At 46.6% G+C, this 26,536-nt stretch overlaps 1 protein-coding gene across 3 annotated transcripts in view; it reads left to right on the top strand.

Moving 5' to 3' along the window:
• Nucleotides 1-3,754: 3,754 nt before the first annotated feature.
• The window catches only part of FAM81A (family with sequence similarity 81 member A), a 79,742-nt gene continuing 56,960 nt past the window's right edge, over nt 3,755-26,536 (top strand). For 2 of the 3 annotated variants that reach the window (XM_058665766.1, XM_058665764.1), the window contains exons 1-3: nt 3,755-3,897; nt 24,638-24,705; nt 25,681-25,954. In XM_058665766.1, coding sequence (XP_058521749.1) covers nt 24,659-24,705; nt 25,681-25,954 — 321 coding nt within the window. In that variant the 5' untranslated portion in view covers nt 3,755-3,897; nt 24,638-24,658. Of the gene's footprint in view, nt 3,898-24,637; nt 24,735-25,680; nt 25,955-26,536 lie in introns of all 3 variants that reach the window. The other variant, XM_004578035.2, reaches the window with a different exon arrangement.

Here is a 26,536-nt window from a genome sequence, read left to right as displayed (position 1 = left end):
GAGCATATTTTCATAAAAACTGACTTTAGTTTGTTAGGAATATAATTACATTTCCAAAATATGTTGTCTCTGTATATTTTACACTAAAGATTCTCTATGTATTTTTCTCTCTTAAACATTTATAATTTATTTATTTATTTAGAGGACAGAGTAAAGGGGGTGGGGCGAGAGAATCAGTGGCTGGTTCCCCCGATGCCTGTAATAGCCGGGGCTGTGGCTGGCCAAACGCAGGTTGTTGGGAAGTCAATCTGTGTCTAAGAAGGCTTTAAGAGGGACCCGGTCACTTGAGCCATCACCCAATGCATCCCAGAATTTGTGTTAGCAGGGACCTAGAGCAGAGGTGGAGGAGCTGGGACTACCTAACTGGGCCCTTTGAGAGCATCCTGAGGGAGAATTTAACCACTGCACTAAATACTATGCAACTCCAAACTTTGAATCCTTGAATTCTCTGAATAATTTCTCTAAATAGCCACTCCTTCACTAATGAGGTGAGTGTGTAAGAGATCACATGGAATGCTAAAATTAAGTTGCTCCTTCAAAATAACTTTTAAAGTTACCATGCATATTTTTTGATGTGTGCTTCCTTGGGGGAAAAGGGGAGAAGGGAAAGAATAAATAATGCTTGCTATGCCACACATTTTATCTACAGAAGATGGTGATGCATTCTTCCTCATCTGTCTCGCGTGGTTTTTTTTTGGGGGGGGGGGAGGCTATTTAGCACCTGGTTAAAGGCACAGGCTATGATGTCAAGTGATGCCCAGGTTTGGATATTGGCTTTAGAATGTAGCAGACCTGGGACTTTCCATACTCCCACACTGCGTCTAAACCTCAGTTTATCCATGAGTTGTTGCAAGCAAGAAATGAAATACTATAGGTAAGCTTTTAGCACAGGGCTTGACACATACACCTTGGCCTCCATAACATCAGGACCAAGTGGGGGTGTTTTAGGTGCAGAATTTAAGGGGGTGCCACAAAATTTCAAAGATCAAGGTAAGTTCTAATTGATACAATACTCAAGAACTCAAAACCAATGCAAAAAAAATTCACAACATAAGAAAACTTTTGATAAGGACTGGGTTCGTATTCCTGATGTTACCACCTGGTCTCAGCATGACTTGTCAGGATCCTGTGTACCTACATAGAGCAGATATTGTCATTTTTTGTTGTGGTTGAAAAGAAGTGAAAGTTGTCTTTTAATTCTAACACCCAAGGAGGCCATCATCCATCAGTGTATTCTCTGGGAAAGAAGTGGAAACAAGAATATCAGCTTACACATAAGCTCACTTTTTAAACCGTGTTGTCATGACTGGCTAATACAAGGTAGTCCCTGAGTGTGTGCTGAACTATACTGAATTCAAGCTTTATGGTTTCAAATTCCAGACTCGTGTGTGTATGTGTAGCAAGGTACAATAGAATAGGCTTTGATGAATCAGTTTTTCACTAAGAGGTTATTCTAGATTTTCTAGCTATATTTTCTTTAGGCAAAGCCTTCTTTATTTCAGACTTCATGCTCTGGTAAGTAGTATGTTCAGGCTCAGTTGTGTGCTACTTAAACATACCCTCAGGTTGAATTTGCCCTCCTCTATACACCAACAATTATCTAAGCTAAGATATAAGCACTATTAGCTGGGATCTTCCCACTAGTTTATGTTTTCTCTGATGGTTACACCTTAATTATAGCTACTTTTAAAAAATCCTTGTGGGACCAGCATGGTGACTCAACAGGTTAATCCTCATCCTGCAATGCCGACATCTCAGGTGGAGAACTTGTTCTAGTCCAGGCTGCTCTACTTCCGGTCTAGCTCCCTGCTTGTGGCCTGGGAAGACAGCAGAGAATGGTTCAAGTCCTTGGGTCACTCTATCCATATGAGAGCTCTGGAAGCAGCTCTTGCCTCCTGGCTTTGGATTAGCTCAGCTTCAGCCATGATGGCCCTTTGGGGAGGGAACCAGCAGATGGAAGATCTCTCTCTCTGACTCTTGTTCTCTCTATAGATCTTTCAACTAGAAATAAAAGCAAATTTAAAAAACTGTGTAATTGGTATACTTCAACAAGTTAATAAGCAAAGCACAGTTTTTGAGAGAACAGTAACCACCTGAAGAACAATTAAGAGCAAGAATCTTTAAATTGGAAGTTTTATGTTAATTGGTATCATTTTTAAAGAGGGAAATTGAAGTCAGTCTATCTACAAGGGTGAGTACAGCTATGCTTTGAAGTCTGCAGAAAACGGCAAGTCTGTGTCCTGTGTTACAGGCGCTCCTCTGGTTTACCTCAGAGACGCACATCTCATGGGGACATAAGTATTCCGAGTCTTCCTGCGGACCGCGGGGAATGTTTCCTGGGGTTCTGCGTTTGAATACGTGTTTTTTGGTGATGCTGGAACACCATTCCAGAAACTGGGGCAAGTTTCATGTGTACAGTATATTTTAAGTGGCAGAAAGTATTGCCTGAGTAATACTGTCATCACCATGACATAGGATCCAATTCACTGTGTGTTTGAGGAGTAGGTATCATGCATTCGACAGTGAGAATCTAAAAGAGGGGAAAAAAATCACTGAGCTTCCACGGTGCCCAGAGATGTTGGTAGGTCCATCTGCCCACATCACAGGACTCAAAACCATGACTCTCTGTCCGTCACATGGGCAGTTTCAGTTGTCTGTGGTTGAATGAACTTGTGCCAGGCTGTAAACTCTGTGAAAGCTTAAGCCATCTCCCTCTTCACCATTGCTCTTAAAGCTTAGCCTAGTTTGTAGCACCTGACAGGTATCCCACAGATGTTGACTGAAACGTCGCAGATGCATTAGCTGCGACTGTGTGTGTGTGCGTGCGTGTGTGTGTTGATGGTGGTGTGGAATTATTGTCCTGTTTCACAGGTGACGAATAGCTGCTGGAACCGGGATACCTGCAGCCCGGATCCCTCCTGCCGAGATGCGCTCCTTTCCCGGGGTTGCACCTGTCTCCGTAAGCGACAGCACCTACGGAAGAGCCGCGCGGCAGACGCACAGGTTGAGTCCCGCCTCCGCAACGGGTGGAAGCAAAATGACGAAAGGACGGGCTCAGGTATCCTGCTGTGAATCTAACACAAAGAGGAAGGCGAACTGGGACCGCAACGGCAGGACTGCGGGTGGGGTTGGTGGGGTAGAGAGGCGAGGAAGGCTGTGGAGCCTCGGCTCTGTAACGGAGACGCGTCCTCGGTCCCCGCTGTGGGGTCCAGGCGCCTAGCTGAGCGACAGGTGGTGGCCCCGGGGGCTCAGTCCCACCTTCCCAGGTGAGGCGTCCACCTGCGAGCTGTTCATCAGACCGAGCTCCCCTCCAGCAACTTCTCTTTGAGGTAGGGAGGAAAGAGAACCATCTTTGCGGGAAAGGGGGCTTAGCTCGGGAGAGATTTCCACGCAGCCAGCTTGGGGCCCTAGCTCCAGCCCTGTGAAACACGGCTGGTTACCTCCAACGGACCCAGCCCGCCCCGAGACACGATCTATTTCCCCATCAGCGAAATCCTCGGCGCTGGGACGCCAGCTCTCCGGCAAACAGCAGAACCCAAGGAGGAAAAAGAGAGAGAGAGAGGCTATTTTGGGTGTGGGAACGAGGAGGCAGCAGGGGCGGCGCCGCCGGGCTGGGCGCGGGTGCGCGGGGAAAGCCTCCAGCTCGGGCTGCCACGGCAACCGCGTCCAGGCAACGCGCCCGGAAGGCGCTCGGGCGGCGCGCGACGGCTCGCGCTCCTCCTCCCCCTCTACCCCGCCGGCGCGGCGAGCCGCGAGCCTCGAACCGCTGATTGGGCGGCGCTCCCCGCGGCGCGGGCCCGCAGCCGGGCGCCCCGCACAGCCCCGCGCCAGCGGCCGCCGCACCCAGCCGCGCCGGCGAGGACATGGGCTGCCGCGGTGCGCCCGCCCCCCGCGCCGGTGAGTGCCAGGTCGGACCGCCGCTGACCTTGGGGGGCAGCCGTTCGGTAGACACGCTTGGGGTGGGGGGGAGAAAGAGAAGGGGGAGAGGGACCGAGAGCGCTGCGTGTGACCCGTGTGACGTGGTGGAAGGCGAGAAGGGTTAACTGCATGCTGACGCGAAGAGATGAAGTTGGGCATGGAGCGCCGCTGGCATGGCATTTTCGCGGGGGCTGCATGCTCGCGGACCCCGCAACAGCTCCTCCCCGCCCCCCGCGCCCACCTCCTGGGCACTGTATGGGGTGCGGAGAGCTGGGGCGGTGCACACGTTGCCCTGGGCGTCGGGGCGAGCCAGCCATCCCTGCAACCAGAGCTAAGTGACCTTGGACAGGTGAGCCGTTCTGCCGCCTCGCAGCCCCTTCTCTTTTTTTCCCCTCGCTGGTTTGGAAGGAGGGGCTTGGGTGTTTTGCAGCTCGCAGGTGCTGTGGTGCCCTTGTGCTGAAGCTGAGGAAGGGCCTCCGGACTCATCCTGTTCTGTAGGGTCTAGGGATACAGGCTTAACCGTGTGTATTCTGCCAGGACTTCCCATTCATTAGTTCTCAGAGCGCCGAAAACAGGGTTCGCATTTTCATGCCAGGTTGTGGAGGTGGGTTCAGAAAGTGGCTTCTTTAAACGCACAGACTAAAACCCCTGAGTTGCCTGCAAGTCAGGAACACACAGAATGAGTACTTCTCCCCTGTAGTTAATTGATAGGAAACTTTGTGTTTGAACAGGTGAAATCAAAACCCAATAGTGGCAGGTAGCAGCAAGTTAAGTGAGTCATAGCTTCAGAGTGCGCACACACACACACACACACAGATGCCTCTCTCGGCTTAGAATCTGTGAATGCTAGTGTTGGAAATTCTTTCATCTGGGTAACCCAACATAAAGCTCAAATGTTTCGCATCTCCACAAGTGCCCTTCTCTGAAATGCAGGGTAAGCATGTACTCTTCGGATAAGAGGTGGGTTTGGGGACAGGAAATATGGTCTTCAGTAAGAACCATCCCTACGATGTGCAGTTTATATCTGCTTTCAGAACCTGTCTGGGTGTGCATGCAAGTGTGTGAGTGTAAGGGGGCTGTTCCTAAGACCCAGTAGGCTGTAGCACCTCTTCTATTTTTGTCACTGGCTGATACTAAAAAAGACAGTCTCTTCCATATTCTGTGTGCACCAGCTTCCCTCTTCTCCCAAGGTAGGGGGAAGGAAGACGGCCTGTGTGCTGTCTTCCCAGAGTGTCTCCTTGCCCCTTCTGACTTTCTGCATCCAGGCTCCCCTTGACATGCATTCTGATCTCACGTGTTTGAGAATGTGAGCTGGGAAGACAGACTTCTCCGTGTTAATGAATAAGCTTCTGCAAGGTTGTTTACTTTGGGGGGGGGGTGTTAATACTCTTTAATGATTTACAGGCTAGAAATCTGACTGCCTACAGTCAGTAAACTCCTTTCTGCTCAGGAGTTCAACCATGAAACCCTATACACCTTTTAAGGAGCCACACCTGGTTGTACTTGAATCCTCCTCCTTAAGAACTGTTCAGCCTTGTGTCTTTGCCGCTGCTCACCGGCACGACTCCCACCTGGGTCGCAGTGGTGTTTGCATCCTGCAGCCATACTTCTATGTTTTCATGTTTTTGTGCCTGAGCCCAGCTTCTCTTTCTCCTGTAGCACCAGCAGCTTTCCTCAGATCAGCCTCTGCTGTCCTCTCCCGTCTTAGCCTAGTGCCAAACCCTCCACCGACAGGTCAGTGTCGCCAGCCAGGTCTTCCCTGAGAAGGTCGTGCTGTCTGCTCGTGCCTCCATCCATCCCTCTTTCCTGATGTTCTGGCTCAGCACTTCCCAAACTTGGAGGCTGCTCAGAATCTCCTGGAACATTTTGAAAAACAAGGCTTTGTAGACGCTCAGATACACTAAATTAGAATTGTCAGGCTGGTGGAGTCCTAAAAAAAAAAAATCCTCCTTTTAAAAACAAACCCAAAAAAGAGGAGGAGGAGTGGTGGAGGAGGGAGGATGACAAGAGAAAACAGAGCTCTCTGGATGATGCGGATACACACCCGGGGTTGGGAATCACTTCACTCGATGCTAAAGTACTAAACAATGGTCCAAAAATGTGAGCCACTAGCTTCCTCTCTTCTCTGCCTTGTCTCCTGCCAGTGACTTTGGGGAGCTGTGTTGGGACTTCTTCACTCATCGACCTTGAAAGCCCTCAACATCCAAAGCTTCTTGGTTCCATTTTCACTTTACTTCAACTGCTGGTTTTCTGGGTTTGGCGTTGTCTTGGGAATTTTCTCTTTCAAGATCTGGAACTTGGACGTCTGCCTACTTTGCAGTTAATTTCTACTGACTACACCTGCTTGTAGCCATCATTGAGGACTGTGTCTGGTTAATCACTTGCTGTCTCAGTTCCTGAGTTCCTGGCGACTCCCATTCTTCCCTCGGAGTGTGTGGGTTGCCACTCGCTTCAATTCTGCTGCGCGAACTCCCGGAATCCTTCCTCCTAATGTTACTGGGTTTTTTATATTCTGGTCTTCAGGTACTCCCCCCAACCCCACCAGCTTGCCAGGTTATCTGGGAGAAAGTCATAAAGCTCTTTGGATCGTTTCCACTGCAGATTTATGCTACCTCTGATTTCATCTAGGTCATGCTCTCCTATGGAGTATAAGAAAGAAAGGTCACCTTGTATCAACTCTGCCTTTAGACACATTGTCTGTTCGGTTACTTACACATCCAGTTGGTTCTCTTTCAGGATGTAGCCTTTTGTCATTGATGAGATCAAGAATGTCCCTGTTTGAGCTTTCTGTGCTTCATTCAGTGTAATTTCTCAGCATACCTTCCTCCCTATTGTAGACTGCTTCCCTCCACTTCTTGTTTGCTGTTTCTCAAAGGAACTTGATATCTGCGAGTCCCTTCTTTGAGATTAATCCACAGACACTGTTCTGTTCAGCTTCTGGACTTCTTCCTTCATGCCTCTCCTCCTCTCTCTTTTTTAAAGATCTGTTTCTCTTTTTATTTGGAAGTCAGAGTGACAGAGACAGGAGAAACAGAGAGATCTTGTCATTGTTTCACTCTCCAAATGGCTGCAGCAGCCAGAACTGGACTGATTGAAAGTAAGGAGCCAGCTGCTTCTTTTGAGTCTCCCTCATGGGCGCAGGGTCCCAAGGACTTGAGCTATCCTCTCCTGCTTTCCCAGGCAGTGAGTAGGGAGCTGGATTGGGAAGGAGAGCAGCCAGGGCTTGAACAATATGGGGTGGTTGGTACCACAGGCGGAGGCTTAACCTACTGTGCCATGACACCGGCCCCCACCACCCTTCTTGCCTCTTTAGGGAACTTGATCTACCTGTTATTCCCTGTCTTTGGTTTTCTTGGTTCTTTCTTACTCTGCTCCAGCCCTCATTCCACCGCATGTTAGAAGAACATTCTCATACAAGACAGTGCTGGAATTCTGGTTCTGCTCAGAAGCACTTTCTGCAGTGAGGAAGATATTTCCTGTCTGCCCTGTCCCCCTGGGGTAGTCAGCCACCACATGTGACTTTTGAATTCATGAAATCTGGCTAGTGTGTATATTTCAATAGAGTTTCAGGCATCCCACGGGACCAATGGCTACCTGTCTGGGACAGCACAGCTCCAGACCCTGTTACTTTGCGGAATAGTTGTGGGGATTCTCTTCTCTCCTTTGCCTGCCTACCCACTCCCTCTGGCTTCACCCCGCCTTTCTGTTGCACCTGCTTCCTCATGGACTCTGCGAGAGGTGTCATGGCCACATATCTGAACCTCTGCTCCACCCTAAGCTCTCTGATCCTATCCCTGTGTCTGTTGCCTCCTGAGCCAGTCTCTTCCCTGCACCTGCTCTCTGGGTTCTTGGTGGGCCTCAGCGGTCTCCTTTTCCCTCCTGGCCCCAAGTCGGGGATTCCCTGAGGGTGTTGGTCTGTTTCTCTCCTATCTTCTCCCTTCTCCCTCCCACCCTCACCCTTATCTCAAGGCCACAGCAATGAAAAAGAGGTGGTGGGGGACACTTTTCTCACCAGTGCATCGTTCCTGCGGTGCTTGCCCGATTCAGTAAGGCAAAGAGCTTTTGTTTTTAAAGATTGATGGATTGATTTTGAAAGTCAGAGTTAGACAGGGGCCTTCCATTTGTTGGTTCTTGCCCAGATGGCCTCAGTGGCCAGGGATGGACCATGCCAAAGCCAGGAGCTTCATCCGAGTCTTCCTTGCACTTGGACCATCTTCTGCTGCATTTCCCAGGTGCATTAGCCGGGAGCTGGATGGGAAGTGGCATAGCTAGGACTTGAACTGGCACCACTATGGCATGCCAATGTCACGGGCGTAGCTTTCTTGCAATAGGGTGAAGTAAGTGTGACTGAAGTCAGGTCCTGCTTATTGAGGAACCCTGGGGTCGCATCCTTGAGCCTTGCTTTGAATCCTACTTTGCTTAGGCATTCAGATGTCTGTACACCATCCATGATATCTGTGCTGATCTCTCTCCCAAATTCTGTTCAAATTTGAATTCCCAGAAGCCTGGCTGCTTTGTCTCTATGTTGTCATTCTGGCTTCCTTAATTATTTCCCTGCTTCCCCTCTTACCCTGTTAACTTTGCATTTGGGAAGGATTCCAATATGTAGACATGCTGTGAGAATATTAAATTGCTCCAACATGCTTTTCAACCAAACTCTGTGAATATGAACTTTTTTTTATCACACTTGCATTATCTTTCTCAGTCCTTCATATTCTCTTTCTTCTGCATGAGTTTTGCCTTCCAAACACATACATAAAAATATGTGTATACTAACAGGTGCACGTAGAATTGTTCTTCCCTTAAATACTAATGTATTTGTTTCCTTTTCCAAAAGAACATTTGCTTTATAACAAGTGTGTAAATTATTTAATATTGATTCTGTAGTATTACCTAGTATGTCTTATTTCAAGGAAAACGATTGTCCTAAAAATGTCTTTTTTTTTTTTTTTGGAGAGAAATGTATGTGTGTGTGTGGAGGGGATCACACACACACACACACACATGCACACACACGCACATGTAAAAGCATCATTTTAGTTCAGGATCCAGTCCAGGACCTGTTGCTGCCTTACTCGTCATGCCTCTATCCTCTCTAACCTGGTATGGTTCCCGCTAACAGTTCCCCGGTCCCCCTTCATCACCTTGACACTTAGCAGGGCTCCTGTCTGGTTCCTTCACAGAATACCCTTTAACTTGAGCTTGTCTGATGACGCTTCTCCTGCGTGGGGGTATTCCTTGATGATTTTAGGTGTGTCATCTTTTCCCCCTGAGACAGGGCCTTGAACCCTTGGATTATTCCTTTTATTTATACCTCTGTATCCGGTTGTCCAAGGAGGCCTGGGTTGCTCCCTGCACCATCTCCACCTCTTCTGTGCCTCCAGTCTCTCTTGCTTGGGCTGTTGTGGAGTGCAGGTCTCCATGCTTGGCCTCAGCCTGCCTTCCAGCAACTACATGTGTGCCTGGTGGTTGTCACTAGTGGAGATCCTGCTCTGTGCCACCCTTGCTCATGCCATCCTGTTTACTTGACTCATTGCTTTGAAGATCCGATGCTCTTTCCTTCTGCCTTGTCCCAGTGGCGATGCCTGGTTGGTGGCACTCAGGCAACGCTGGTGAGCCACTCTACTCGTGTTTGGTGACTTGCTAGTGTCCTCTTAGTGAGTTGAAGTGCTTGCAGTATGGGACCCAGCTCTTGTTCAGGGCTGCAGATGCTCAATGGGTATTTGTTTTGACTGCTCTAATTTATTGGATTAAATCATACGCGACGGTGCAAGTGGCCTTACGTTGAATCTTTGATGGTGGACGGGAGGCCCATCATGTCTTACCTTGAGAGTCAGCTGGGGGTTGGCTCAAAATAGTTATCTCCCAGTAAAGTATTGGATACCTTGCAAAGATATTTCCATGTAGTAGGTGACAGTAATGGTTTTTCCCTGATGACATTTAAAATTTTTTTTTCTTTGTTTTTGACTATCTTTACATGATTAATTAGGGCAAAAAGGCTCAAGGGCTACAGGAAAGTGTCTAAGACTATTATTTCCACATTGTTTTTTTTCCTGTATCTGAGGTAAAGGGGGAGATAAAGGGAGAAGCCACACCTAGTATCCCACCTATCCCAGGTCCCTGGTGTGGGGCATGCTCTGAGGGTGCTGCTGAAGTGGCTTTGATAGTTCAGCAGTTATGAACTGCTGCTAACCTCGCCATTCCAAGCACAATGAAGTCGCTGTAGAATCCACTGATTGACATAGTCCACCTTAGAGTTCCCGTTTGCCCAGTTTTTCTCTGCCACATATGGCTGGGTAGTTGATTGATTTGTTCTGTCCTCTGTTGTGATGCCAGGTGTCCACTGCAGGTTCCGATAGACTGCCATATCCTCCATTTTCCCTGATGATATTTTAATTTTGCTACATATGTCCAAAGAAAGAGTGTATTTGATTTAAAAAAATAAAGTAGAGAAAACTAACACAGCATAATAAAAATGGCCCATCTAGTTCTTCACACCTTAAATGAGCAGTGGAATGTGAGAGACGTTTCTCAGCCATGTTCCTCCATGTGGAGCCTCCAGCCACCTGTCTCCTCTCACCCCTCCGCTCCGCCTCAGCATTGCCTCTTCTTCCTCCATTCGCTCTTTCTCACCCTCTGTCTTCCCTCTGCCCATTCCTCTCCTTGGCTAAACATTTTTTAAAAAGATTTATTTTTAGTGCAAAGTCAGATATACAGAGAGGAAGAGAGACAGAGAGGAAGATCTTCCATCTGATGAGTCACTCCCCAAGTGAGCGCAACGGGCTTCTGCTGTGCTGATCCGAAGCCTGGAGACTGGAACTTCCCCCAGGCCTCCCACACGGGTGCAGGGTCCCAAGGCTTTGGGCCATCCTCGACTGCTTTCCCAGGCCACAAGCAGGGAGCTGGATGGGAGATGGAGCAGCCGGGATTAGAACCAGCGCCCATATGGGATCCCGGCATGTGTAAGGTGAGGACCACTAGGCCATCACTCTGGGCCTTAAGCATTTTAATTAATTAATTAATTATTGTTTGAAAGACAGTGAGACAAAGAGAGATAGGGAAATAGATTTTCCAACCACTGGTTCACTTGTGAGTTATCTCACCAACCAGTGACTGGGCCGGGGCCAGGCAGAAGAAGCCATAAGCCAGCAGCTCTACTGGAGTCTCCAAGGGTGCATGTCAACCAGAATTGGAGGTGAGCTGAGACTCTGCTATGGAATGCACAGGTGCCACGCCAGTCCTTACTGCTGTACCCAATGCCTGACCCTGCCTGTTGCTCTCTCAGTAATTCTTCTATTTTCTTCCCTCTCCCTGTATTATTTATTTTTTACTTACTAGATGTGGTTTTAGGTTCTATGAGTTTTTAATACAAATGTGGGTGATTTTCGAAAAAGGAGAACACTCAGTTGTGTTTTGTTCCTCGGTGGTGTTTTGCTGCTTTTCTGCCATGGCTCAGTGATCCCAGGTATTTCAAAAATGAAGTTAGCTGTGATGATTCCATGGCTTATCAGATCATCGTTTGTTTCTCTCTGGCCTGCGGGGAGAAATGCCTGGGAGTGTGCCGGTTCACAAACCCTGAAAGGCCTGCATTTTTCAGTCTCTGCTAGAGCCACACTGGAACTTGAGGACAGAAACCAGATTTTGGGGTATAGAGTTGTGGGGTTACTGGGCCCTGCAGGATCCCAGGCTCAAGATATGTCTGCACCTGTGGACTGGAGAACCCCCTTGCCCTTTGGGTTGCCCCCCCAGGAGAAGCAGGTCCAGAGCTGAAAGCAGCCGAGGGTCTCTGCTGATGTGTGTCTCTGTGTGGCTTCACTGAGAAGTGTGTTTATGTGGGAGAGAAAGTGTGGGGGTTGCTTTCGTGCTTTGGAATTCTGCACATTGTTTAACCAGGAGGATGCTGTTCAGAAACCCCTGGTGCCTTCAGCTTGTTTTCTGTGTTCAGCACAGATTTCATTTTTCTTCTCCTCCCCTCCCCGCCCCGCTTTTAAGCATCTCTGAACCATCTTGCTCCCTTTAAATAGTTATGCAGTGAATGAGCTGAACTTACCTCATTCCCCCAAATCAGAGGAGCTCTCGGAGATTCCCAGGTGAAGAAGACAGGTACAGGCCCCTCCCTCTGGGCATCAGCTGCAAGCTGCCCCTTTGATCCTGGGCTGTGCACTCAGAGGCACATCCATGGCGACAGGGGAGTGCACAAGTCCCAGGTAGCATGGCGTCATCGGCGCCAGCACTGCCTGCCCCTCCTCTCCGTGAACCCTGGTGCCTTTGAGGGTGTGGGTAGAACATTCTGTAGGTAGAGAGTTTACATCAGCTTTTAATAATATTTTTTTTTCTGTTCAAGCGATTGCATTTGGCAGCTTCCCTTTTTAACATTTGGTTATGTGTCTTCTCTAATGCTCGAAAGAGAAGTTGCCAAATATAGCTGTTGATCATACCAGAACACCCTCGGAGTCAGAGTCACTGACTTTTTTGGTGAGGTTACATGCGCACGTGAGCAGCTTGTTCCCTGCACAGTGACCTGAAGCAGTCTGCCCAGCTCACAGCTGGAAGGCCCCCTTGAGTCAGCTGGGAGGATGTCACTTGGGCAGAACCACTCAATAATTAAAACGATGGGTCTTCCCACATGAGCAAAACAAAAAGGCAAGCGAACAAATATTTATGAGCCTCTGCGAGGAGGCACTGTGCTCAGCTTCCTGGCATTACAGATTCTTGTAGGGGATGGTCGTTGCTGCCCCAAACCAGCTCCATTGGAGAGAAATAATCCTTGCAAAGTTCAAATAACAATAGGAGACTTAAGTAGCATTTCAAAATAGTTGTTAATAATAGAACAAAAACCAATCTGTTTCTGCAAGGGTTCGCCATTAAAATGTTAACATCATTCCAAACTTTGGGGATTGGATTAAAGCAGTGCTAGTGGCCACTTTTGGGGTTTCTAGGATCTGTCTCCAAATCCATCTGGAAACGACAGAAGTCATGTGCGTTTGATGGATTTCCTGGGCCCCTTCAGTTATACAGTGAAGACTGCACTGCCAAGAAGGCCACCGTTTAAAACGTCCTGAAGTACATCTGTATGAATCAGAAACACAATTAGTGGCAGGTGGTTGATGCAATGGTGAAGATGCCACTTGGAATTCCAGCATCCTGTGGCCGAGTGCCTGGGGTTGAGTCCTGGCTCTACTCCTAGTTCTGGCTTCCTGCTAATGCAGATATTGGAAAGCAGCAGGTGATGGTTCAAGTGGGTTAGGTTGTTGCCATCCACATGGGAGACCCAAATTGGGATCCTGGCTTCTGGCTTGGGACTGGTCTGGCCTCAGACTGTTGTGGGCATCTCGGGGAGTTGAAGCAGCTGGTAGATCTCTGCCTGTTTCTGCCTCTCTGCTCATCAGTTAAAACAACAAAAACATAGTCACCCTCGCCTTTCTACCACCAGCACAATTTTCTTCTGCAAAGTGAAATTAGAACCATTTTGACAAATTGCATTGGAAGTCTCCATTGTGGGACCCGGTAGAGGAACTCACTCACTTTCCCTGGAGCCCAAGGCTTGTGGGATGCTTGCTGGTGGCTCCTCTGACCTGCACCATACAAAATAGATCCGAGTCTCTGAGGAACAGGAAAGCCAAGGGGAAAAACTGACAACAAACTCAGTTTAGATGAACCTTACGGGCTTCTAAATCCCAAGGTTTCCTTTTTGGTTTTGGTAGCTCTACATGAGTGACCTGTGTGTATGTGTGTGTGTGTTTGCTGTTCATTCTTTTTTTTTTTTTAAAGATTTATTTTTATTACAAAGTCAGATATACAGAGACAGGAGGAGAGACAGAAAGGAAGATCTTCCGTCCGATGATTCACTCCCCAAGTGAGCCGCAATGGGCCGGTGCGCGCCGATCCGCACCGATCCGAAGCCAGGAACCTGGAACCTCTTCCGGGTCTCCCACGCGGGTGCAGGGTCCCAATGCATCGGGCCGTCCTCAACTGCTTTCCCAGGCCACAAGCAGGGAGCTGGATGGGAAGTGGAGCTGCCGGGACTAGAACCGGCGCCCATATGGGATCCCGGTGCTTTCAAGGCGAGGACTTTAGCCGCTAGGCCACGCTGCTGGGCCCTGTTCATTCTTTTTAAGACATGTTTATTTAAATCTTTGTCATTGTGAAAACAGCGTGCTTTACTAAAGTAGTTTGGAAAGCAGATGAAAAGGACACCAAATGTCACTGTTTATCATTTAATTTATTTCTTTCCACTGTCTTGAAAAATAATACCGTGAGAGCACTTCCAGTGTTGGTTAGCATCCCTGCCTCAAGCTCTCCAGGTGATTGAGGGCTTTCTGGGTTGCCAGGGTTATTTCTGATGGAAAAAAATCAGAGTGTTGATTGGACAAGCTTTATCTGTCCTTGACCTTCTTACAGGTACAAGGACAGACATTCTGTATGAAGATGCCCATTGTCTCAGAGGCCACATAAAGCCCTAATTAGGATGTCCCCAAGTCATCTTCACAACTATTTATATCACTGAATATGTTAGCTCAGTGTATTTCTCCCAAAGAATGCTCACCCATTCCCCAAAATGCTGGCCAAGAATGTGAAGGATGAATTACTTCTTAAGGAGACAGGATGGGGCTAGTGCCATGGCTCAATAGGCAAATCCTCCCCTTGCAAGTGCCAGAATCCCATATGGGAACTGGTTCATGTCCTGGCTGTTCCACTTCCCTTCCAGCTCCGTGCTTCTGGCCTGGGAAAGCAGCAGAGAATGACCCAAGAGCTTGGGCCCCTACATGTGCTGTGGAAAACCAGGAAGAAGCTCCTGGCTCCTGGCTTCAGATTGGCTCAGCTCTGGCGATTGTGGCCACTTGGGTAGCGAACCAGCAAATGGAAGATCATTCCATCTATGTGTCTCCTTTCTGTAAATCTGCATTTCAAATTAAAAAAAATCTTAAATTTTTTTAAAAAGAGGAGACAGGACTTGCTCTTCGGTGCTGTTTTAATTTCCTTGGCACACACTTTGGAGACACTTCCATCATCTAAGCTTTGTTGTGAATATGTGGAAGACTCCTGCTGACAGTGGTGGGTCTGCCTTTGGCCTTACCAATCTGGAGCCATTGTCTTTGGTAATTAGGCATTCTGGACTCAGCTGCACAGCTGCCTTCTTCCCCCTTCTGCCAAAAACAAACAAACAAACAAACAAACAAAAAAACATAGCCACCAAATGGTTTAGCTGGATACCAAGAATCTATACTGAGGAAGTAATTCCAACAATTGGACATGAGAACATTGTATGGGAAGAGAGACACAAGGGAGGGAGAAACAACGCTAAAAGTAACCTCAACTCCATGGACACACCCTCACATGGGAGTAGAGGACTGGAGGGGCGGTCAGTTAGGAAAATGGGAGAGAAGCAGTTAATTGGTTTCTGTGGTTGTCTTGCCCTTGCCCTGTCCTTGGTCCCCTGTTCTATCCATGTCTATTGGTCAGGGTCAGGCAGACTTCTCACTGTGTTGGGGGGAGCAGGATGTGGCAAAAGTGGCAGCCACAGTGGTCAAGATAACTGAAAATTTGCAGGGTCATCAAACTTAGAAAGTTTTCACACAGCCTCAGTTGAGGTGCCATTGAACAAATCTCTGGGGTCCAGGTCTAAATTATAGTCTGTTTGGTTCCTCCAACACATCTTTTTAATTTTTAAAACTTTCATGATACAGCTAACATGTTTATGTTGCATGTGACTTGATAGTCTTTGTAACCATTATTTTAAATAGCTAGTGATACTCTTAAATGGACATACCAGGTTCTAAGGAACTATCTTTGAACTGTTGTGCCCTTAACCCATAGCCATTTATGCAAATGGTATTTAGCTAAGATCCCATGTGAAGCATGGACGAACTGGAGGAAATGAGTCACTACTGCCGTGATTTCCAGTTCTGTGGTGCTGGAGTAGGGCGCGACTGACATCTTTGCATGCCCTGGAGACATAAAAATTTGGGTCTTCTTCAAATTCCTGTGATCTCCTGGTTCTCATATATTTTATCTTTTTCTTTTTAATTGTGGTTTTCTTTCTTAATGATATTATGGAAAAATTAAGTTTAATATATAACACATTATACATTCAGTTGGTGGTCGCTGTATTACTTTATCTGATTCCCCTCACCCAATCCTGACTTTCCCACTTTGAGATAAATATTTAGAGTTTATTATTTACATGTTTGTCTTTAGGTATTGTACATTCAGCATATTATTTGGTATATTGTAATTATTATTATTATTATTTTGGTTGCGAGGCATAGATCTACCATCTGCTGGGTCCCTCCCCAAATGCCTGCAACAGCTGGGGCTGGGGCGGGCTGATGCCAGGAGCTGGGAACTCCATCCAGGTCTCTTACATGTGTGATATGGGCCCAAGTGTGAGAGCCGGCATCTGCTGCCTTCTAGCATGTGCTTTAGCAGGAAGCTGGGCTTGTGGAGAGAGCCACTGTGCACCCCAAGCACTCCAGTGTGGGATGCAGTATCCCAAGCGGTGTCAAACCTGTTAGGCCAAATGCTCAACACTATTTGAAACGTTTTAATTCTAAAAATAGTATCATCTTTTGCTCATATCCTTCTTCCGTTTGCTTCTTTCCTTTAATATATGCGTGAGCTTCATTCACATGGGGACTTTGGAATTCTTTTATTTATTTTCATTTTATTTGAAAGGTAGAGAGACAGGAATGGGGAGAAAGAGAGAGGTTGGTCTTTCATCTGCTGATTCATTCTGCTCATGCTGAAACCGCCACGGCAGGTCAGGCTGAGGCCAGGGGCAGGACTTCCAGCTAGGTCTTCCACATGGATACCTAGGACTCAAGTGTTGGGCTATTATTTGCTGCCTGCCAGGTGCGTGTTAGTAGGAAGATATGTGGAAAGTGGAATAACCAGGACACTCTGATGAGGATATAGATATCCCAGGTGGCTTCTTAACTGGGACTTGGAATTCTATTTTATTTATCTTCAGCACTGTTTATTCATTTATTATGTGAATTTATCACACAGCTGATTCCTGCAGTTGCCTGAGTATTCCCTTCTGCCCTCCACAAAATGCTTTTTGAGTATCAGAAACAATATTACCTTCATTATTATTGTAACTATTTCCTTGTGAGCCCATTCAGAAAGTTCCTGTTTCTTAGTAAGAAAATTATTGGTTCATGGAGTTTGTGCATCTTCTGCTTTATTAGATAGTGAATATTTCTTTTCAAAATGATGTCATAAATTCACAGTTCCATCTGGCTTTTCCATTGCTCTGTGCATATTTTTGGCCAATATTTAGTCTCATCAAGCTATCTTTATACCAGTCTGTGGGCATCAACAATATCTTTTGTGATTTTTCTCCTAGGACAAATTAGGTTTGCTTTATAATTTGCCTTCACTGACCAAAACAGGGCCAATGTTATGAAAAAAAAAAAACCTTTAGAAGTTCTTATGCTTCCTTCAATATCCTTTGAGATGTTCTAACCATGACAACCACTTGGAAATTTGTTCAGTGACTTAAAAGTTATATTAACAAATGTTCAGTTCCCAGTGAATTCTACTGGTGCTGATTGGCGTGGTGTCAGAATGCCAGCTGACTACAGCTACCTGCTGAGTATAGGTGACAGGTGGTGGGCCGATGTCTGGTGCTGTGGTGTGATGGCTAAGTGCACATCCCAGGTCACAGCCATAGCCCAGGGAGAGCAGCACGTGAAGTGTGTACCAGGAGTTGGGGGTCACGGGGGCCATCTTACAAGTCTGCCTTTCCACAACAGGTACGATGTTGTGACCCTCGTGTTTCCAACATTGTGGGTCTAGGTACATTGTCAGGGCAGTCACAGATGGCCAGGCTTCGGGGGGGCTGACTTGCCCAAGTCTTGTTCCCCTGAGAGGACTACTTCCAGTGTATTAGCTTGAAACATGGAAAGAGGCTGGCAGATGGAGTGCCTGTGTTTGTTGATTCCTTCATGACCTTCCTTTCTATACATCCACATAAGCAGGTAAACGACAGCCAAGCTGATGATATGCCCAGGGCAAGAGGGATGGGCAAGGGCATCTGAATGGCTAGTGTTGGGGCATGTGTGCTGCCACCTCCATCTCCCTGCTTCTCCCAAAACTTGGGTGCTTGGAAATACATTTGTGTCTTCATACTCTGTTGTATCTAGATGAACTATGTGGACCAACCCTCCTCATCTTGTGATCAGAATCTAATCCTGTTGATTAAATGCAACATTGGGAAATGACTTTCATTCATTCAGTTAGCCTTGACATTCACTCATCCAGCAAACACGTGAATCAGCCATTGCGCTCCAGGTGCTCAGGATACAGAATGAGCTTGAACCAATGTAGTGAGGCTGTGCTCTGTGGCAGTTCTAGGTGCAGTATTTTTGTCTTCTTACAGTTCAATTAGTTTTAACCTTTTAAAAAAACATTTGTTTATTTGAAAGGCAGAGTAAGAGAGGGAGGGACACAGAGAGCTCTTCCATGTGCTGGCTCACTCCCTAAATGCATGTAGCACTTGGGGTTGGTCCTAGAACCTGAACTCTGTGGGGGTCTCCTTTAGGATTGGCTGGGAACCACATACTTGGGCAGTTCTCTGTTGCATTCCCAGGCTCACTAGCTGGGAGCTTAATCAGAAGCAGAGCGCCAGGGACTTGGAACCAGCATTCTCTGATATGGGTTAGGGGACATCTCATATGGAAGCTCAACGTGCTGTGCCACAACACAGATCTCTCAACCCTTCTTGAGTCTTTGTATTTCAGTGTTAGGGGATTTACCTAAACTTGAGTTTTGAATGTATTTGGCAGTCCACGCCATCAGCTCTCTGTACTACAAGAATGATTTTGTAGAAGAAAGAAAAAAGATATGGGAGGCCAAAAAGCTGAACAATAATTAGCATGCTATACAGGCATTAAAAACAGCAGTGTCTCTCCTCACCTATTGACATGATGTTCCCAAAGTGTATGTTTTTATTGTTTTAAAAAAGGAAAAGTGGGGCCTGGCGGCGTGGCCTAGTGGCTAAAGTCCTCGCCTTGAACGCACTGGGGTCTCATATGGGCGCCGGTTCTAATCTCAGCAGCTCCACTTCCCATCCAGCTCCTTGCTTGTAGCCTGAGAAAGCAGTCGAGGACAGCCCAAAGCCTTGGGACCCTGCACCCGTGTGGGAGACCTGGAAGAGGTTCCAGGTTCCCGGCTTCGGAGCAGCGCAGCACCAGCCGTTGCTGCTCACTTGGGGAGTGAATCATCGGACGGAAGCTCTTCCTGTCTGTCTCTTCCTGTCTCTGCATATCCGCCTTTGCAATAAAAATGAATAAATCTCTAAAAAAAAAAAAAAAGAAAAGTGAATGTGTCCTAGAGCAAAAGATCTCAAAAAAATAAGAAAAGGAAATAGTTACGGGCCCTGTGTGGTAGGTAGCCTAGTGGTTAAACCCTTGCCTTGCATGCACTGGGATCCTGTATGGGTGCCGTTTTGTATCCCAGGTGCTCTACTTCTCATCTAGCTCCCTGCTTGTGATGTGGGAAAGCAGTAGAAGAAGACTTAAAGCCTTTGGACCCTACATTTGTGTGGGAGACCTGGAAGAAGCTTCTGGCTCCTGGCTTCAGATTGGCTCAGTTCCAGCCATTGTGGCCACTTGGGGAGTGAACCTTCTCTCTGTCTCTCCTCTCTGCAAATCTGCATTTCCAATAAAAATAAACACATTTTTTTTTTTTAGAAAAATGGAAGTAGTTACAGCATTCAGTAGAATCTGAGTGTTGATTTGCACTTTATCTTTTATGTCTTCAGATGGAACCTAACTTTAAAATATGACTTCAATCACACAAAGCAATTTTCTTCAGCTTACAAAAAGCTGCTGCTTTTTGAATGTTCCAAATTTCTCCAAACAAAATATGTGTGTGACAGAGTTTTCCTTGCATACGTATGATCTAGTTTCAGAGAGCCAAGGATGGCTTGAGTGCAGCTGTAAGCTCGACTGTTGGGATGGCCAGCGCCAGCTGCGTGCAAGCCTTGGGGTACCTGCTTAATGCTTTTCCCACTGGGCTCAGACAGTAAGCACTAAAATATCTCCTTATGTAAAGCACAGAGAATGCTGGTTGGTAGAAAGTTTTATAGAAAGGTTTATTTTTAAATATTTACATGGTTTTATTTGAGAGGTGCATACGCAGAGAGAGAAAAGACAGGCTGCATATCCTCTGACTAAACCCAAACAAAACAAAACAAAACAAGCCAGCAATGGTTGGTACTGGGTTGGGTCCAAGTTGGGAGCTGGGACCTCTGTCTAGGTCTCCCTTGGGGGTGGCAGAAACTCAGCTTCTTGAGGCATCACCATTCCCTCCGAGTGTCCTGAGGAGCAGGCAGCTGGGGTCGGGAGCTGGAAGTGGACATCCGGCCCGGGGATTCTGGTCTGGACACAGTATGCCAGCTGCCTGTCATCTTCACTGTTAGGCTAAGTATGCCCCCCAGATAAAGATTTCGTTTTTAAAATGGGCGTATTTCCTATGAGATGTATATGTAGGAACATTAAGAAATAGAAAGGAAGCAGGCCTTCCGGAAGGGTAGCTTGCCTTCCCACCACATTGAATCTCGTCCTTCCTGCCCTGGGAGCAAGTCCTGGACCCTTAGCCTGGCGATGGAGACAGTGAGAGAACAGCCCCCACCTATGTTTCCAGACACACCTTCAGCTACTCTCCAACTTTCCACCCTATTTTTAACCATTGTAGAAGGAAATAAGACTTTTTTTAGAACCACCAAATTACAACCACTTTATTCATAAGAGCTTTGGCTGCCTTTTTTTTTATTTTATTCTGACACTCAGCAGAATATATCAACACTGTATTTTAATAGTGAAACTTTGTGTTTATGTGAGTGGCATTCAGTTTCCTATTTGTCAGTTTATTAAATTCATATTGTTTTGCATTAAAATCAGTAGGTAAAATACCCAGTGTCCCGAAAGGATTAGTTGTCTCCTGTTTTACTTAAAATATTCATATGTATATGTGAGTATATCTCCTTCCTGTTTGCCCCTCCCTTCCTCACTGAGTTTCCATTTAGATGCTATTTCCTTTAACTAGTGTGAGAAACGGACAGTCCTGTTGATACGTTGTATGTCTTGAGCAGCGGGAGTGATTTACTTTTTTAAAACACTTGCTTCAATTTTTGTTTCGCTGCATTGCCTGTCTGCTGCTTCTTAACTCACCCATTTTAAACTAATCAAGCAGAGGTGGTTTATTATAACAATGATTCATGGCACTATCAAAATCAAAATGGCCTACAACACAGACCAGCCTAATGAAGTCGTAGGCCCGCTTGCCCATTAACAGTATTAGATGATCAGATTTGTAAATATGTGGGCGTGACAGCCTCAGGGTGGTAAGCCAGCCACAATGGGAAAATTTGGAAACCATGCTTGAGAAGTTATTTGATCTGGTGACTTATTTATTAATCAGTCCTTATTCATTTGTGATATAGATGTACTTGAAAAAGTTCATGAACAAATAGAAGATAAATTTTATTTCGGGGCAAAATATTTTTGAAACCCACACACAGTTTCTTTTATAATATGCGCTTTGTATCGTTCTGTGGCAGGCCCCCAGAGAACGCCCCCTGTTCTGGCCGAGACTCATGACCTGGGCAACCAAGGGAATGGACAGACGAGCAGGTTCCCGGTGCATTCTGAAAGGGCACCCACGGAGCAGGTGTCGGCATGTGTGGTGACCTCACGCCGTGGGAGCCGTAGGAAGCTCCTGCTGGGGAGCGTGCGCAGCACCCGATACCCAGAGTCCTTGCTGCTCAGTAATCATCTCTCACAGTCAGTGGACTCGAGGCTTCCTTTTGAGAAAGTCAAGGCAGGTGGGCTTCTGTCGCTCAAGGAGAGCAGCAATAGATGCTGACTGACTCCCCTGAGAGTCACAACAGCCAGGTGTGGGCCAGGACAAAGCCTCTAGCCAGGAACTCCACTCTGATCTCTTGTGTAGGTGACAGAGGCCCAAGCACTTGGGCCATCCTGCTCTGCTTTCCCAGGTGTGTCAGCAGGGAGCTGGATCTTAAGTAGGGCAGCCGGAAGTCAAACCTGTGCGCCCACGTGGGTTCTTGTGTCTCAGGTTTCGTGGCTTCACCTGAAGCAGCTGAACCCACTGCACCATTGTAATCACCCCCAAATAAAGGTGTCTTGTTTGGGTTATTCCTTACATGAACATCTCAACTGAGGTATCTGACAGCTTTACAATTGCTGAGATTCTAAATGACAGCATGCCCCATCCTGGCTTCATGCTATTGATCAGACATCAGCCATCTCTTTGGTGCTGAAGCACTTGTTGGTTTATCGTCGCTTGTGTGGCATGAACTTACCCCTCCACCACCCCACAAAATGTAATCTGTTGGAATTTTGAAGCTCTTTGTCTAGGAAAGTAAAATGTTCACAGTTTGAAACTCTAAAAATAAAGCACTGATAAGGTGGTGCCAACACAATGGTATCTATGAGAAGCGCCCCGGCAGTCTAGTGGCTAGGTCAGGACTGATGGCTGAATCTGATCCAGGTTGCCAGCAATCAATCAACAGCAGCACTGAGCAAACCCAAAGAAACAAAGTATTTTTAAAAGCCTGCAGTATTTTTAAAAAATATTTATTTATTTTTATTACTAAGTCAGATATATAGAGAGGAGGAGAGACAGAGATGAAGGTCTTCCATCCATGATTCACTCCCCAAGTGGCCGTAATGGCCGGAACTACACTGATCTGAAGCCAGGAGCCTGGAGCTTTCTCTGAGTCTCCCACATGGGTGCAGGGTCCCAAGGGTTTGGGTTGTCCTCGACTGCTTTCCCAGGCCACAAGCAGGGAACTGGATGGGAAGCAGGACCACTGGGTTTAGAACCGGCGCCCATATGGGATCCCAGCACATTCAAGGTGAGGACCTTAGCCACTAGGCTACCGTGCTGGGCCCCAAATCCTGCAGTATTATTCAGATTTCTAACCAGTGGTGGCGATCAAATCATTATATGCAAGATGTTACTCTGATTAATAAGTGAGTGACTGTATCTTATAATACAGTTCTTTTAAAGAAGAATTTATTTATTTTTATTAGAAAGGCAGATTTACAGAGAGGAGAAACAGAGAGACAGATCTTCATTCACTGGTTTACTCCCCAAGTGGCCATAACAGTCAGAGCTGAGCTTATTTGAAGCCAGGTGCCAGGAGCCTTTTCTAGGTCTCCCACCTGGGTGCAGGGTCCCAAGGCTTTGGGCCATCCTTACTGCTGCTCAGACCACAAGTAAGGAGCTGGATGGGAAGTGGAGCAGCCGGGGTTAGAACTGGTGCTCATATGGGATCCCAGCACATGCAAGGTGAGGGTTTTAGCCACTGAGCCATCACATTGAGCCCATGATCAAGTTTTAATGAAAACCATCGTTCTGACCAAGAAAAGACAGAAGACAGAATAGGACAATCATTCATCTCAGCTACATGTTGGCAGCGAAATATGGGACAAATGGAGACTTCATGATGGACCATATCAATCAGTGGACCACCTCATCGAGCGAAACTGGCAGTGACTCATAACTGCAGAACTATTAACTCCACTTGAGCACATATCTCAGAGCATGCCCCACATCCGGGACTTGGGGTGGGCGGGAAACCGGGTGGGGCTTCTCCCTCAATATCCCCTTTTACCTCAGATACATGATGGAAACAATATGGACATAATAGCATTGCCCACCTCCCTATCCCCCTGAACCTTTTTTTTTTTTTCTCTTCTCTTTCTTGATTTTCCTTCAACTATAGTTAACTATGTAAAGATTGTCAACAACAATACAATAAAATGGATTATAAAAAAAAAAAAAAAAAAAAAAAAAAAAAGAAAACCATCATTCTGATTTTTTCTTGTGTATAGGTGGGTTCTTCCCAGTCACAGCCCCACTGATCAAGTTTTTTTTTAAATTTGTTATTATTATTGAAGATGGATTTAGAAACACTTTCCAGCTGTGCCATGGAATTTGCTAAATTTCCTGGGATCAAATTGACTCAGGTTTTTCCCTGCCGAAATGGGAGATGGAATAAGCCATGTAAAGGGAGTATTTTTTTTTTTCCGCCAGGATTTATTTGGTCATTTGAAAGGTAGAGTTACCCACAAAGAGTTTTCTGTGCACTGGTTCTCTCCTCCAAATGGTCGCAATATCTGGGGCTAGACCCAGATGTTAAATAATAAGCCAGAAGCTTTGGTTCTCCATCTTAGCCCCCCCATGTAGCTACAGAGGCCCAAGCACTTGGCCTATCTGTTGCTTTCCCAAGGCACTTTAGCTGGGAGCTGAATGGGAAGTGGAGCAGCAGGGAACTCAAATTGGCACGCCTTTCAGACATTGGCATCGCATGTAGCAGCTTAACCCACTATGCCACAATGCCAGTACTTGTACTTTGTCTCCATAAAAAATGCTTTTCCAAGCTTGAGTGTAGATTCAGTGAGGAAACTTTGGGGAATTCCTATGAGCAAGCTTTACTGATTTTCTCTATCAAGATTTAACAATGTTAACTTTAGAAACACTCTGATTTTGCCATGCATCCATTTTTAAATTAATATTTGGAAACATTTGCTTTTTTATGTCATGTATAAGACATAAGACATTTAATAATCTAATGGATCAGCATGTCCATAAAATTTATGAACCACTTTAGTAACTTAATAATAGCTTTTGAGGTCAAGTTCTAGATACAAGCTGTTAAATAATTGAATGCATGTTTTTTCAACAGATGTGAATTATTAAAAAGAAAATGGCCCAACGGAGCACTGTATTTCCTTCTCTTGTCACCGAGGAAAGGTATAATATATGGAAAATATGCATCTAAGGTATACTTTTCTTTTCCACCAATCCTGTGCGGGCTGCTAGTGGCGAGGGAGGGAGAGTGTGATGGTCATTTGAAAGGAACCCTTGTGGCGGTTGCATTCTCAAGAGTGGCTTTGTTCAAGGGCAAGCAGAGTATCATTGTGCCCCCTCTCCCAGCTTCCATCTGTAGAACACCGTAGCCCATTCAGTGACCTCAAGACATAGAGATGTGAGATGTGGCCGTGTAGGACATTGACCCCAACGGTGAAGGTCCTGCTTCTGGAGGCTTGAGGGTAGTGTGTTGTTAACTGAAATAACAAGCTGCAAACCAAGTTGCCCTCAGACCAGAATTGGCTCTTGGAAGGCGATGCCTTTCCTACGCGATATTACAAACTTTCAATGAATTGTTAGTGGTTACAGATCAGGCACCTATCCCTACAAGTCTGGATTTCCTGGCTCTTTCTGAAATATGAGATGATGTGACAAAATGGACTTGCGTTCTCACGTGGGCACTGAAGAGTGGTACAGAACCGTGCTCCCTTTAGCGGGACAGTGCCCTTCGCCGTTCTCCAGAGTTGCCCATCAAACACCAATCATTTCTGTCACCTGCAGGGTCCTGTCCGTGTAGGAGTTTGTAGCACTGCTTCTGGGCTGGGGGGGGGGGCATGCCATGGAATATTGCTAGAAAGCCTGATGTTGCTTACACTGGGGGAGACATTTTGTGGGCTCTATTCTTGTTATAGAGCCCGCCTCCAGAACTCTTACGGGAATATTAAGGGAATGGATACAGTTATTTAAAGCTACTGCCTGACTCCTCTGGGCAAAAACCCTGCCTCACACCCCCTTAGCTGATAGGGACAGCTCATTTATATTTTCCTGTCTGGGGTGTCTTGCATTTGGAAAAAAAAAAAAACACTACTCTTGCTCCCAGGGAACAATCCCCACCCATCGTGTGATTCCCTCCCGCAGGCGAGTTAGAACTATGCCCCGACACAACCAGTCACTGAGCATGGCACCCTACTCATCTGTAAGCCTCGTGGAGCAGCTGGAAGACAGGATCCTGTGCCATGAGAAGACGACGGCCGCACTGGTGGAGCACGCCTTCCGCATCAAAGACGACATCGTCAACAGCTTGCAAAAAATGCAGAACAAGGGGGGAGGCGACCGCCTGGCCAGGCTGTTCTTGGAAGAGCACATCAGGAACATCACCGCCATAGTGAAGCAGCTGAACCGGGACATCGAGGTAAGGGGTGTGTGAGGTGAGGCCCTGTGCTGCTGTGCAGCCTGGCTGGGGCTGCCCCAGCGCTGACTGTCCTCTGCCGGACAGGAGCACGCTCAACCCCAACCTGCCTGTCTCATCTCTTGTAATGAAGGCCAGGGCAACGATTTGCACAAAGATCCCAGTTAAGTTTATTTCAGTATTCGGTAGCAGTTACTTTTGATGTTATCTATGGCTCATCTAAATTTGCGTTGCTGATTATTAAAATCATTTTGCTTTGTTTGGCTCTCAGTGGAGAACAAGAGAGAGCTAGTCAAGTAGTTTCCTGTAAAATCCTTCAGGTCTTTGAAGATAGCCATTAGATTAATGACAAGGTCAGTTTTTGCTTCTTTGGATGAAATGTTTCTAGGTCATAATGAGGGCATGTAACACGATTTGTCATTCAAGCAATTTAGGATCTGAATTGCTTCTCAGACTCCCCTGTTATTGCTCTATTTTGCCCTGAAATGGGTCTGATCTAAGGCTAATATTATCTATTTTTGGAATCTGTCACTTGGCTGTTCCTGGCTGAGCACTCCCAGGGAGCGCACAATCTAGTTCAGAAAG

The sequence above is a fragment of the Ochotona princeps genome, chromosome 6 (assembly GCF_030435755.1).
Source record: "Ochotona princeps isolate mOchPri1 chromosome 6, mOchPri1.hap1, whole genome shotgun sequence".
In the NCBI taxonomy this organism is placed as follows: Eukaryota; Metazoa; Chordata; class Mammalia; order Lagomorpha; family Ochotonidae; genus Ochotona; species Ochotona princeps.
This window is presented reverse-complemented; position numbering and strand designations above follow the sequence as displayed.